General features: G+C 38.5%; 1 protein-coding gene across 2 annotated transcripts in view; it reads right to left on the bottom strand.

Annotated features, from left to right (window-relative positions):
• Afg3l2 (AFG3 like matrix AAA peptidase subunit 2) overlaps positions 1 to 14298 on the bottom strand; it is a 43268-nt gene that overhangs the window by 24717 nt on the left and 4253 nt on the right. For both annotated transcript variants that reach the window (XM_077792276.1, XM_026415492.2), the window contains exons 2-6: positions 12891 to 12990; positions 12440 to 12517; positions 10126 to 10232; positions 9863 to 10015; positions 774 to 848 (exon numbers count right to left, since the gene is read on the bottom strand). In XM_077792276.1, coding sequence (XP_077648402.1) covers positions 774 to 848; positions 9863 to 10015; positions 10126 to 10232; positions 12440 to 12517; positions 12891 to 12990 — 513 coding nt within the window. The remainder of the gene's footprint in view (positions 1 to 773; positions 849 to 9862; positions 10016 to 10125; positions 10233 to 12439; positions 12518 to 12890; positions 12991 to 14298) is intronic.

Below are 14298 nucleotides of genomic sequence, written 5' to 3'. Positions count from 1 at the left end.
TAGATAAAAATAGTGCTTATATTCCAGGCACTTTACAAGTATTAGTCTCATTTTATAACTCACAAAAAAACTTTGCTCTCCTTTAACCTGCAATCATTTTTTAAAAAAGTGGTGATTTAAGCTGGGCATAGTGGTGCATGCCTATAATCCTAGCAGCTCAGGAGACTGAGGATTGCAGGTTCAAAGCCAGCCTCAGCAATGGTGAGACACTAAGCAACTCAGTGAGACCCTGTATCTAATAAAATACAAAACTGGGCTGGGAATGTGGCTCAGTGGTTAAGTGGATTAAAAAAAAAATTAAGATACAAAACTCAGAAGACATCAACATGTCATTCCATATTCTTCCCAGCAATCAGTGTTACTGAGCAAGGAAGTTCTCTCTACACACCTAAAAATAAAAGATGAGAAGTTTTAAATAACAATAGCTCTTGGTAAGTTGTTTCCTGACAAAGATAAAAAATTCATGTGGTTTCATACCCTAAAACATGTACCTAGCAGGTTAACCACACCTGCCTGAACAGCCCCTAACTCAGCACCAGCTATCCATGGGGCAAGACACTGAGTGCTTGGCTCTCATCAGACTCTGTGGAGCACCTCCCAGTAGTATGGGCATCACCAGGAGTGAGTCAGAGGTGCAGCCCCTAGCACTAACTCACACCACAGATTCCCACCTGTCAGGGTACATCACACTGCTGCAACATGAGTGGTGTTTTCTCTCAGCTCTCAATCTGCAAAGTTATGACTAATTCACATCAATTAATAAAATTATTTACCCCATCAACTGGAGTTTTTCCTGGCGTAAAAGTCACTCGAACAAAACGCTTGTTGACCACTTCCAGTCTGTCTACCTGGAAATTTTAAAAAGTTAAACATTCAAACATATATTTAAATAAATACTCCAAATGTTCTTTTAAGCTCACTTAAAATGAAGATGACATTCCATACACACAGAAAATAATCATGAATCAGAGGATGCCCCACATTCCCACCTCCAATACTGGGGAGGCTCCCCAGCATACCCTCTCCCAGAGGGGACAGCATGCACGGGCAGGTCTCCCCCAACCTGCCTTTGCATTTGTACTACACATCTATATAACCCTGAATGATATCCACACTCACTTTGGCCTATTTATAAACTTAAAAAAAAAAAAAAGGTCTTGCTTTCTATCCACTCTTCTATTCCTTTCCTCTCTCTCCCAATATCACATTCGTTCAGTTTAACCACATTGACGTTTCATTCTGTGGGATGTTACATTTGATGAGTACACCCCAAGTTCCTTCCCATTCCCTGTTGTTTCATTATAAACAATGCTTCCTGGATATACCTTCAAAAAGTCCCCAGGAATATATATCTATAGGCAGACAAAGTGCAGCTGGGTAACAGGGTAGACCATACCTTCAACATCACAAAATATTGCCAAGTGGCTCTCCAATTCACTTGTACCAGCAAAACATTCTTATTGCTCCAAATCTTCACCATCACTTGATTATAAAGCCTTTTCATTTTGGCCACTCCATGAGTATAAAATTTGCTTTCTTTAAATCACTAAATATATCAGATTCTTAAGAACATTCTTAAATACCTCTTCCCAAAGACTAGTTCAGGATTGAAGTCCTTTGAGATATGCCTACTTCTCACTATGTGCTCTACCAGTAAATCTGAAAAATACAAATGACAAACAGAAAGTAGAGAAGCTGACCTAGAGGAGGAACTGTTCTTGGTCTGGAAAGGAATGGGGAAAAGAACCCTATCCCCTACAAAGCTGCCTGGGAAGTGGCAGACTGACTCCAAAAAGCCAGTGGGTCAGGAGAGCTGGCACCATTGGGACTCCTCTCAAGCACTGGTTAGTACTCTTGGAAGGACTACTGCAGCCCCTTCCACACTTAGACAAGAGTTACTTTTGAGAATGTTGGCTCCCCACGACATCTGAGAATTATGCATATAACATCCTCACTTTCATGAAAAAAACCAAAAAACACTTGTTTCAAGAATCTGAGTAGAACCAGGGCAGTGGTGCATACCTGTAATTCCAGCAACTCATGAGGTTGAGACAGAAGGATTGCAAGTTTGAGGCCAGCCTCACCAATTTAGCAAGATCCTGTCTCAAAATAAAACAAAAAAGGGCTGGGGATATGGCTCAGTGGTAAAGTGCTTGCCTAGCATGCACAAGGCCCTGGGTTCAATCACAGTATGGGTGGGAAAAAAATCTGAGTAGATGGAAGATGGTGGAGTAGGAAGCACCAGGAATCTACCTCCCCACCTATACAGGTAAAATCTGTTTGCTGTAATTATTTTGGAAATTTGGAGTTATTAGAAGGCTTAGCTGGTCAACTGTGGCTCACTTCAGTTAACTTTAGCTGTCAGCACTGTAGTAGCACACTCCCAGTCCAGGATAGGCTACTGAAGCAGCTGCCATAAAGCTTGCATGAGGGTAGGCTAAAGGACCCTGTCCTCCACAGACCAGGAATCTGTGCTCTGAATGCTGTCTCTGATGACAGTGGAGCAAATAGGTGGTAGCCACTGTTGTACCCCTCCTGTGACTGAAGTGCATGCTAGGGAATCTAATAGGCCAATGCCTTTTTTCCATTTTCTTCATTTATCTCTTTTCTCCCACTTTGGAGTTAGGTATTAGAGATCATGACATTTAAAGCAACTGCATATACAGGGAAAATCAGACCATGTATATTAAGGGAAAGACTTAAGGTTCAGAAAAGACCTCAGCAAATCTGATCCTGGGCACTGAAACAGCCCATGATAATAACAACAACAACAAACAAACAAAAACCTCACAGTAAACCCTGAGGGAAAGGGAAGAATCTGATATTCAGTTACATTATCAGATTCAAATGTTCAAATGTCTAGTTTTCAATGACAAAATCACAAGGCACACAAAGAGACAGATAAGCATTACCCATTCAAAGGTAAAAAGTGAATCAACAGAACTGTCCCCGAGAAAGACCTGATTGCAAATATACTAGACAAAAATTTAAAATGACTCCATTAAAAAATGCTCAGAGAACTAATGGACAAAGTCAAGAAAATGATATTTGAGCAAAACAAATACCAATAAAGAGACAGAAAACCTACGCTGCACATGGCAGCAGATGCCTATAACCTCAGAGGCTCAGACAGGAGGATCATGAATTCAAAGTCGGCCTCAGCAACTGCAAGGAGCTAAGCAACTCAGTGAGACCCTGTCTCTAAATAAAATACAAAATAGGGCTGGGGATGTGGTCCAGTGGTTGCATGCCCTCGAGTTCAATCCTGGTATTCTCCCCCACTCCTGCGCCCCCCAAAAAGAGAAAAACAGGAATTTTGGAGCTGAAAAGTACAATAACTCTAATGAAAACTTCATTAGAGGAATTCAAAGGCAGCTTTGAGTTGGTAGAAGAAAGAACCAGTGAACAATAGGAAAACTGAAATTATGAATTTGAGGAATAGAAAGAAAAAAATAATTGAAGAAAAGTGAACAGAGTAAAGGGATCTGCAGAACAGCATCAAGCAGACCAACTCATCCAATGTAGGAGTCACGGGAGGATGAGAGACAGAGGGAAAGGGACAGAGAATGTTTCTTTTTAATAATGGCTGAAAACTGGGCTGGGGTGTGGCTCCACGGTAGAACGCTCGCTTAGCATGTAGTCCTGGGTTCAATCTTCAGCATAAAAATAAATAAAGGTATTGTGTCCAACTACAACTAATAAATAAATATTAAAAAAAATAATGGCCAAAAACTCCCCAAATTTGATGAAAGACAAGAATAAAAACATCTAAGTTCAAGGAATTCTAATTTAAAAAGCTATAAACCAAGAATGACATACCTGACAAAACTGTCCTTCAAAAAAGGGAGAAATTAACCCAGTTCCAGATAAAGAAAAGCCCAGGGGAGTTCCTTACTACTAGATCTGTGCTGCAAGAAATGTTCAAGCAATTCCTGCAAAAAGAAAGAAGAAACATCACAGAAAGTAACTCTAAAGCCATTTGAAGAATGAAAGATCTCAAGAATGGTGAATACACAAAAAAATTGTAAAAGTTAATATTACTCTAACTTAGGTTTGTATCTCTATATTTTGTTTTCTACATAATTTAAGAGACTGATGCATTTAAAAGAATTATTAGGTTATGCCTAGCACGGTGGTACAAGCCTGTAATCCCAGTGGCTCAGGAGGCTAAGGCAACTTAATAGGACTGTGTCTCAAAATAAAAAGGACTGAAGATGTGGCTCCATGGTTAAGTCCCCTGGGTTAATTCCACAGTACCAAAAAAAAAATAAACATACAAGAAAGAACTCAAGTCAATAACTTAACTTTACAATTCAAGGAACCAGAGGAAAAAACAAGCTAACCCCAAAGCTGGCAGAAGGAAGATGATAAAGATTGAAGCCCAGAGAATAAGAAAGTGTGGGAAAATAAAGAGGAAAAACAAACCAAAAGTATTTTTGGGGGGAGTGGGGTGAGGTAGAATTAGCAACACTAACAAAACAATAGCTAGTCGAACAAACAAAAAAAAAGAAGAGAGGACTCAAATTACTAAAACCAGAAATGAAAGTATGGACATAACTCATTTTCAGAAATAAAATAGTTTTAAGTTCTATGAACAACTGTAGGCCAACAAATTGAATAACCTGGATAAAACTGACATATTCCTGCAAATGCAAAACCTTCCAAAAACTAAACTATGAAGAAAGAGAAAAATCTGAACAGACCTATAATAGTAGGGATATTCAATCAGTAATAAAAAATCTGATAAAGAAAAGCCCAGGAACTCATGGCTTCACTGGTGAAATCTACCACACTTTAAAAAAACTACCTCCATGGGCTGGGGATGTGGCTCAAGCGGTAGCGCGCTCGCCTGGCATGCGTGCGGCCCGGGTTCGATCCTCAGCACCACATACCAACAACGATGTTGTGTCCGCCGAGAACTAAAAAATAAATATTAAAAAAATTCTCTCTCTCTCTCCTCTCTCTCTCTTTAAAAAAAAAAAAAAAACTACCTCCAGTATTTTTTTTTAATATTTATTTTTTAGTTTTAGGTGGACACAATATTTTAATTTATGTGGTGCTGAGAATTGAACCCAGTGCCTCAAGCACGCTAGGTGAGTGCGCTGCCACTTGAGCCACATCCCCAGCCCCTCCAGTAATTCTTAACACTGAAGAGACAATACTTTTTAACTCATTCTATGAAGTCAGTGTTCCTCTGATACTAAAGCCAAAGACACTACCAAAAAAGAAAACTATAAATCAATATACATTATGAACATACATGCAAAAATCTCTAATAAAAAATCAGCAAACCAAATTCAGCACATTAAAAGGAATATAACATACTTCATGTCTAAGTGCGATATATTTCTAGAAGGTAAGGATGGTTCAATGTACAAAAATCAATCAGCATCATACACCACATTGACAGAGTAAAGGGGAAAAACCACATGGTCATCTCAATTAATGCCTGAGAAAGCATTTGATCAAATTCAACATCCGCTTATAATAAAAATCTCAACAAACTAGAAAGAAGTTACATCAACACAATAAAAGCTATACATCAAAACACACAGTGTGGTGAAAGACTGGAAGCTTTTCTTCTAAAATCAGGAACCAGGCAAGATGTCCACTTTCACCATGTTTATTTAACACTACTGGAAGTTCTAGTCAGAGCTAGGTAAGAAAAAGAAACAAAAGGCATCCAAATTAGAAAGGAAGGTGCCAGATTATCTGTTAGCAGAAGACATGATTACACATACAGAAAATCCCAACGATAGCACACACAGAAAATCTGGAATTAATAAATGAACTCAGCAAAATAGCAGGATACAAAGTCAACATGCAAAAATAAAAAGCATATCTATACACTAACAATGGATAATCTGAAAAAGAAATTAAGAAAATAATTCCACTTACAACACCACCAAAAAGAATAAAATACTTAGGAATTAACTTAAGCAGATGAAAGACTTGTACAAGAAATGATAAAAACATTTAGAAAGAAATTAAAGATACAAATATATACAAACACATCTACATTCACAAATTAAAAGACTTAATGCAGTTACAATGTTAATACTAAAAGCAATTCAAAGTTAAAGCAATCCCGATGAAAGTCCCTTGATTTTCTTTTCCCCCAGCAATGGAAAGACCCACCCTAAAATTTATATGGTATTTCAAAGAAGAGCCAAACCAATCTTGAAAAAGAATAACAGCTGAGTGCTGTGGTGCACTCTTGTAAAGTTACAGCCCTCAAAACAGTAAAGTACTAGCATTAAAAACTGACAATGGAATAGAATGAAAAAGACAAGAAATAGCTCAATAGTGGAACATTTGCCTAGGGTGCTGGCCCTGGATTTGATTCAAGAGGGAAAAATATGCAAGCGCCCAGAAATAAACTCTCTCATATACAAATGATTTTCAAAGGGATGTCAAACCATTCAATGGGAAAAGGACCATCTTCTCAACAAATGGTGCTAAGAAACGTGAATATGCACACGCAAAAGAATAAAGTTTCAGATGAAAATCAACTTAAAATGGAAAAAAGGCCTAACTTTAAGACCCCAAACCATGTAACTGCTAGAAGAAAATGAAGGGCAGAAGCTTCATAAGACTGGATTTGGCATGACTTCTGGGATATGACACCAAAGGTACCAGAAACTAAAGAAAAATAGAAAAATTAGATTTCATGAAAATTTAAAAATTTTATGCCTTGCTCGGTGAGGCAATACACACATTTAAACTCAAAGATTTAGGAGGATGAAGCAGGAGAACTGCAAGTTTGAAATCAGCCTTAGCAACTTCGTGAGACCATATCAAAATGAAAAATGAAAAGGACTGGGGATGTGGCTGAGTGGTAGAGTCCTTACCTAGAATGCTCAAGGCCCTATTTTTGTGTGTGCATCAAAAGACAATATCAAGGGGCTGGGGATGTGGCTCAGGTGATAGCGCGCTTGCCTGGCATGCATGTGGCCTGGGTTCGATCCTCAGTATCACATACAAACAAAGATGTTGTGTCCGCCGAAAAAACTAAAAAATAAACACTAAAAAACTCTCTCTTAAAAAAAAAAAAAAAAAGACAACATCAACAGAGTAAAAAGGCAGCCCACAGAAGGGGAAGAAATTTTTGCAAATTTTATATCTAACAAGATATTAATATGCAGAATGCACTGGAACTCTTAAAACTTAACAGCAAATAACCTGATTCAAAATGAGTAAAGGACTTGAATGGACATACAAAAAAGATACATGAATGGCCATAAGCACATGAAAAGATGCTCAATATCAATCATTAGGGTATGGCAAATTAGAACTTCAGTGAGAGACTACCTCACACCCACTAGGACAGCTACTACTGGAAAACAAATAACAAACACTGGTGAGGATGTGAAGAAATGGGAAAGCTTGTGTACCATCAAGAGAAATGTTAAACTGTACAGCCACTATGGAAACAGTAGAGTGGTTCTTCAAAAAATTAAACAGAATTACCACCTGATCCAGCAATTCCACTCCTTTACACATACGTTAAATAATAATAATGAAAGCTGGGTCTCAAAGAGATACTGGGATACCTATGTTCATAGCATCATTCACAACAGCTAAAACTTGGAAGCAACCCAGTACCCATCAATGCATAAATGGAAAAGCAAAATGTGGCACATACACATAACTGAACATTGTACAGCCTTAACAGGGAAGGAAATTCTGACAAACGTGAACCTTGAGGACATTATACTAAGAGAAATAAGCCAAACACAGAAAGACAAATACCTCATGATTCCATCTATATGAGGTATTTCAAGTAGTCAGAATTCTAGAGACAAAGGTAGGTTGGTGGTTGCCAGGAGCCATGAGAAGGGGGAGAGTGGTATTCCTGTTCAATGGGAATCAGTTTACAAAAATGAAGTTTTGGAGGTCCATGTTGGTCATGGCTGCACTTTATGGATGTATTTAATATCCGTACACTTAAAAATGTAAAAAAAAAAAAAAAAAAGATGGTAAAATTAGGATTTATGTACTTTACCAGAATGAAAAAAAGAACTGAGAAAAACAAAGATAACAAGCATGAAAAAGATAAATAAAATCATGATTTATTATTAACAAATTGTTACTCTACCAAGTTAATATATCAAATAAGAAAAAAAAATACTTAGATGGTCAAAACAAGTGAAAAAAATTCTATACCCATTCCTAACAACTCTAAAAGTGACCCAAAATACTTCTTCAATGTAGTAAAAACAAGGTATCTACAAGGACTAGACATTTGTCACATAGGTAAATGTTGGTAGCTTCAAGATCAAGAACAAATCGGCATTTATAATCATCACTATTGAATTCTTCTGTGACTTCTGAACAAGACAGGAAAAGGAAACAGGCTTTCTTAGCACTATTATTCGACTATTTCCCTCTTACTGAACATTTACCTGTTTCCTCTTTATTGTTTTCTTTTAAAATATTTTTTTAGTTGTTGATAGACCTTTATTTATGTATTTATATGTGGTGCTGAGAATTGAACCCAGTGCCTCACACATGCCAGGCAAGCATGCTACTGCTGAGCTCGAGCCCCAGCCCCAGCCCTAGCCCCTTATAGTTTTCTTTAACTAAACACTGGAATGAATAACCCTGTGAATCCATCTTATGATTAAACCACTTCATGTATAAACCACTGAAGTGGTTCAGAGGATGTAAGGATTTTTAAGACTTTATACAGAATGCCCAATTCTCTGTATGACTGCCTATTTCATGTACCCTGTCAGTGTTGGGTATTATTTTTTCATTAATAATTATACCCAACTGGTTTCTTATTTTCAATTTGCATTAAAAGAAGCTAAGTTTGGCCTAATGCTTTCCTTTTTCTGTTTTGCCCCCTTCATCTGTATTTCGTCTTTTATAGGTAAGTTACATCCTTTGTTGGACTCGACTGGAACTTTCATCTTTTACCTAGGTATCTTGGCCTCACATGAAAGTTTCTTTCAGAACAATGATCTCTTGATAATAGTGTATATCTGGGTTTGTTAACCAGTTCTATCCTCACTCTCTTGTACAACCTTTAGAAATTAAGTTATTTTTCACATTTCCTCAGTAAGCATTACCATGTTTATTTTACTATTTCACTGATAAAAACTCCAGCACTGCAAGGCTAATTTCTCTCAGATTACCCAGCAGGCCTAGTCCTGGTTCTCCATTAGCATGACATTCATCAATGTTAAGATGCACACTTTCCATATTTTTTAACCTCTTAGAAGTTGGGATCCATTTCACAATCAATGGCATGATGTAGTTTTGTTGGTAGCTTATTAAATTTTCTTAATAATACATAAAATAACATATGCCTTATTAGTGGAGGCATTGTGAATGTGCTGAGACATGGTCTTACCTGGTCAAAGACTTGGCATATACACAGGATTCCCAGCAGACTAGCGACTCCAAAGTTCACATGTTCCACCCAGCCCACACATGGAGCCTCTCTGTTACTTTACAGCTCTGACTGGCTTCAAGTCATTGGAGAGTAATTAGAAGCAGTGGAGACATAAAAGAGCTGAGAGAGGCTGCCACACATCATCATGCAGGAAGAGGCAGGTGAGTAGTGACAGAAACAGATGGGAGACTGCCAGGACCACGGATAGAAGCAGTGCCTCCAAACACACCAGTTTTTAATATGAAGTGCATCAAAAGGATGCTGTGGTAAGTTTGGGGATTGTGGATCATAATGAACATGTTTTCTGACTGCCGCACTTTTTGTCATTAGAGAAACCAACATGAACATGAACAAAGGAACTTTGTGACGGACAGGTCTAGCCAACTTGCTACTTGTCACTGTTTGCTCTCTCCTGAACTGCACCTCTTGAAACATGGTGGCCACCAATTCATAAATACTTACTACTCCTTTAGAAAGATAGTTATTGACGAAGTCCTTCCATGTGATTTCTCTCCCAGAGCTCTTGAACAGGAAGTAAAACATGACTCCACCCCAAAACAGAGCAGTCCAGAGAAAGTACATCCTGAAATCCTTGTCGTCCCAGGGAAAGTCACCCTAAGATTGAAATTCCACAATATGATCTATGCCATGCAAGACAAAGCCCTTCCCAACCCACTCTGGGGCCACATCAAAACCTCAAAATTGCACATAGTTTAGAACCAAACCTTCTGGAACCTGGACCACCAGTGAGAATCATCTTTCTTGCCGCGGCGTTTTCCTCCACCAGCACCTCCTCCTCCAGATGAGCGTGGGGTAGCAGCTGTTTTTGATTCTGTCATAAACAAAACAAGGCACCCTACCTGTCAACAAGGTTTCTTTGTATGCGTGTAATAAAGGACCTACAACAAAATACACTGTGTCAAATGATCAACACTTTATTTATAGTATTTCGTGAAACATGCACAACTCCCAATAATCCAAGAACTATGCAACTATTATACCCATTCTAAGGAAGAAGATGGAGCTAATCTGATTTACTGATTAGCTTGTTGCCTTGTCACCTGAGTGACAGGTGGGATTTATACTCAGGAAAGTGAATTCCTGAGTACTCCTTCAAAGCTAAAAAGTAATTGCTCCCCTTCCCCAGTTCCACAAAGTAAACACTGTCAAGTTTCTTCTATGGGAAGGCCTGACATTAGTAATTCTCACCTGGGCTGGGCATAGCTCAGCACCACAAAATAAACCACTCTCATCCACAATAATTCATGTGTAAGAATCTGATATTTGTCACTGTTATGGGATAAACTGTGTCCACCTCATCCCTCAATTTATACAATGAGTCTTGACCCTTTGTACCTCAGAACGTGACCTGATTTGAAAACAGGGATTTTATAGAGGTAATCAAGACAAAATGAAGGGATCAGGATGAGCCCTAATCCATTAGCATCATCATAAGCAGGGGAAATCTGCACAAAGACACTCATATGCCGAGATGACGAAGTGAAGACACAGAAAGCAGATAGCCATCTACGAGCATACAATGATTCTTCCTCATAGCTCTCAGAAGAAGATACCAACTTGCCAATGTCTTGACTTTGGATTTCTAGCATGCAGAATGAGACAATCCATTTCTGTTGCCAAAGCCAAAGGCTATGATCCTTTATGACGACACCCCTAACAACAAACTAATACAGTCAGTAACACCTTTTTTTTTTTTGGGGGGGGGGCTCCTCTTCATTTTGTTGATGACCTACAAATACCATACTAATATCTTCAACTACCATCAAACCCTTCCAGTCAGCAGGAGGGGAGACCACAGGTGCTGCCATCCTCAGTGGCCACCTGAAGCTGTGGTTTCACCACCTGTGCTTCATGCAGAGAGAGGTGTGAGGTGTATGATCTCAGGCCCACCTGTAACAAGGCATAGGACTGGGAAACAGAGTCATCACATTGCTCAGCTGGGTGACTATTCCAAACTACTCTGCGACAAGGTAACAACATCTAGGCAACAGGTACCCAACAGGTTGTATTTATAGTATACCTACTATCATTCATTTACTCCCAAACCAAGACCCAGAATACTGGCCATACCCTTGGAAAACCCTGTAGCAGCTGCCCATGACACCAATACTCCCTCCCACATCCTCCTGGCCACCATCACCCACACTAGCACACCTCACTCCCTGTGTTCCCTGGCCTTCCTTTCATTCCTTCGTATTCTTTGAGCATATATCTGTCTCTCAACTAGATGGCAAGTTCATTTAAAAACAAGGGCTGGGCTGGGGATGCAGCTGAATGATTTACTCAGCCTCTGTGGGGCCCTGCTCAATCCCCAGCACTACCAACAGAACCCATAAGAGCTGACACATTTTTCTTTACATTTCCCTAAAAAGAAAGGAAGCCAGTTGAAAGCCAGCACATGCCAGGCATTGTAATACTGTATATGTGAAATGGGAGCAGGAGGCTCTGAGCCCGTACTGTCCCTCTTATCAACCAGCCCTAAAAGATCCTCTCTGACTCCCCAAGATAAGATAGGTTCAATTAAAACTCAGGAACAATTTTTAAAATACTGCACTGTACCACAATATGTGTCCAATATCTTGCATGTATTAGCTTTCTAAGGCTTTTCTCAATGGTTTAAATTTTTATGTCAGCTATCTGTATCTACCAAAGAGTCTTAATTTGATCAGTCAGTATCTCCTAAGGGACCTTAAATTACTTCAATTTGAAAAATGACAGGTAAGTATAAACAGAAAATTAAGGTGAAATGAAATGTAGGGCCTGAAAATTCTCTATGTACTCATAATCTATAGTTCCACAACTGATTAACTCTATCTTTGTTCAGTGGAACAACCTCCATCAGTTATTATGAAAAACAAAACTCACACATAATTTTTTGTAGTTGTAAATGAACAGAATGCCTTTGTTTATTTTTATGTGGTGCAGATAGAACCCATTGCCTTACACATGCCAGGTAAGCACTCTGTCACTGAGCTACAGCCCCAACCCCAAACTCACACATAATCTTTTAAAAGGTACCTTTTTTTTCTCCAGTAACTTCTTGAGGTTCACTAGTTTTTTTCCCATTTTTTCCATTAGGAAAATATTTTTCAAATCCTATAAGAAAAGGAAAAATATACACATGCTCAAACTAAAATTCATCAGGTCTATGTATGTTCATTTGTTTTTAAAACAGTTCACATATCATTAAAAAGGATAAGCTAAAAGTATTACATTTCTTGTGTACAAGTACATCAAAGTCTAAATATGTAGTTTAACAACCCACAAATGTTAAAGAAAAAAAGTTTCCTTACATGCCTATTTCTTCATATGAAAGCACTACATTTGAAGGTGCCACATTTTCAGGACTATGATAAGACCTGAGTCAGAGGTCAAGGAGTAGGTACAGAAGACAGAAATGAGTCACTACATGCTCAGGACACATCTTTAACAAATGCAGAACATTACAGGAATACCTAAGGGGCTTTACCTTTGGGAGGTCGAGAACAGAATCGTTGATAAGCAGCAATTACATCTATCAGAAGAGAATTTCTGCTGGTTGTTGCTTGAGCTGAAGCATATCGATAAAGCTGCAACATAACAAAATAAAAGCACGAGGGTTACATCAAGATAAAAGATGTGAAAGAACATTATTTCCTAATATCACAAAGTAGATGAAAAGTTTCCCTTCCATGGGTGGCAATATGTAGCATAGTGACTCCTTTCAGGAAGGACCAGGGTTGTCTGGTACTTCTTACTCTATTTTAGCAACAGAACCAGGAGACAACACATTATTATCCAGAAGATAAGAATACTTCAAAATCAGACATAATTTAGAATTCTAGCCCAATTATAATTATCTGAAAACACGTTCACTTTGGCAATATTCACCTAACTTGTAGCATTCAAAAGATAAAACTATGACTCAGAAAATCTGCTGCTTCATGCTGACTCATTGTCAGAATCCATAATACTGGTGTTAGTTTCCCATCACTAAAATGGAATACCTGAGATAATCAACTTATGCTTCGTCTCAGTTTTGGAGGTTTCAATCTGTTGGAAGTTTCTCTGTTGCTTTTGGGTCTGTGGAAAAGTGACCCATCATGGCGGGAATGTGTCGTGGAGCAAGACCACTCAACTCACTGCCAGGAAGCAAAAGGAGCCAGGGTCCCACTAATCCATTCAAAGGTACATCACTAATGAGCTCTAAGGAACTCCCACTAGATCCCCTCACTTAAAGGTCCCACCACTTCCCAATATTACCTCCCTCGGGACCAAGCCTTTAATATAATAAATGGCCTTTGGGAGCCTTTCAAGTTCCCAGCTAGGGCCAATACTGCAAGATATTTATCTGAAATTATGGACCACTGCCACTTACAAAGATAATACTAAATTTATCTTAATTCAAGAAAGTTATGGGGCTGGGGATGTGGCTCAAGGGGTAGCGCGCTAGCCTGGCATGCGTGTGACCCGGGTTCGATCCTCAGCACCACATACCAACAAAGATGTTGTGTCTGCCGAGAACTAAAAAATAAATATTAAAAATTCTCTCTCTCTCTCCTCTCTCTCTTAAAAAAAAAAAAGAAAGTTATGACGCAAAATCAGTGATTATCCTTATACTAGCAACATTTGCTAAAGATATTTGATACATTTACATCCTTGTGAGAATCATGGTTACTCAAGTCTATTACACATACATCTCTGCTTTACATAACATGTTGCTAAAATGTTGTCTGTAAACATAATCTAGGTAAATCCAAGTATAACATAAACAAACCAAGTAAGTTCTCTAATAAATTTTTAACTGTACAACTAAAAGCAATCAATGGCAAGAGGCACTGAGGGGATATATCCAAATCTGTGAAAAAGTTCAGGTATATTCTCCTTTTGCAAAGTGA

The sequence above is a fragment of the Urocitellus parryii genome, chromosome 13 (genome assembly GCF_045843805.1).
Source record: "Urocitellus parryii isolate mUroPar1 chromosome 13, mUroPar1.hap1, whole genome shotgun sequence".
In the NCBI taxonomy this organism is placed as follows: domain Eukaryota; kingdom Metazoa; phylum Chordata; class Mammalia; order Rodentia; family Sciuridae; genus Urocitellus; species Urocitellus parryii.
The sequence above is the reverse complement of the archived record's forward strand: the minus strand, read 5'-3'. Positions and strand labels throughout refer to the sequence as shown.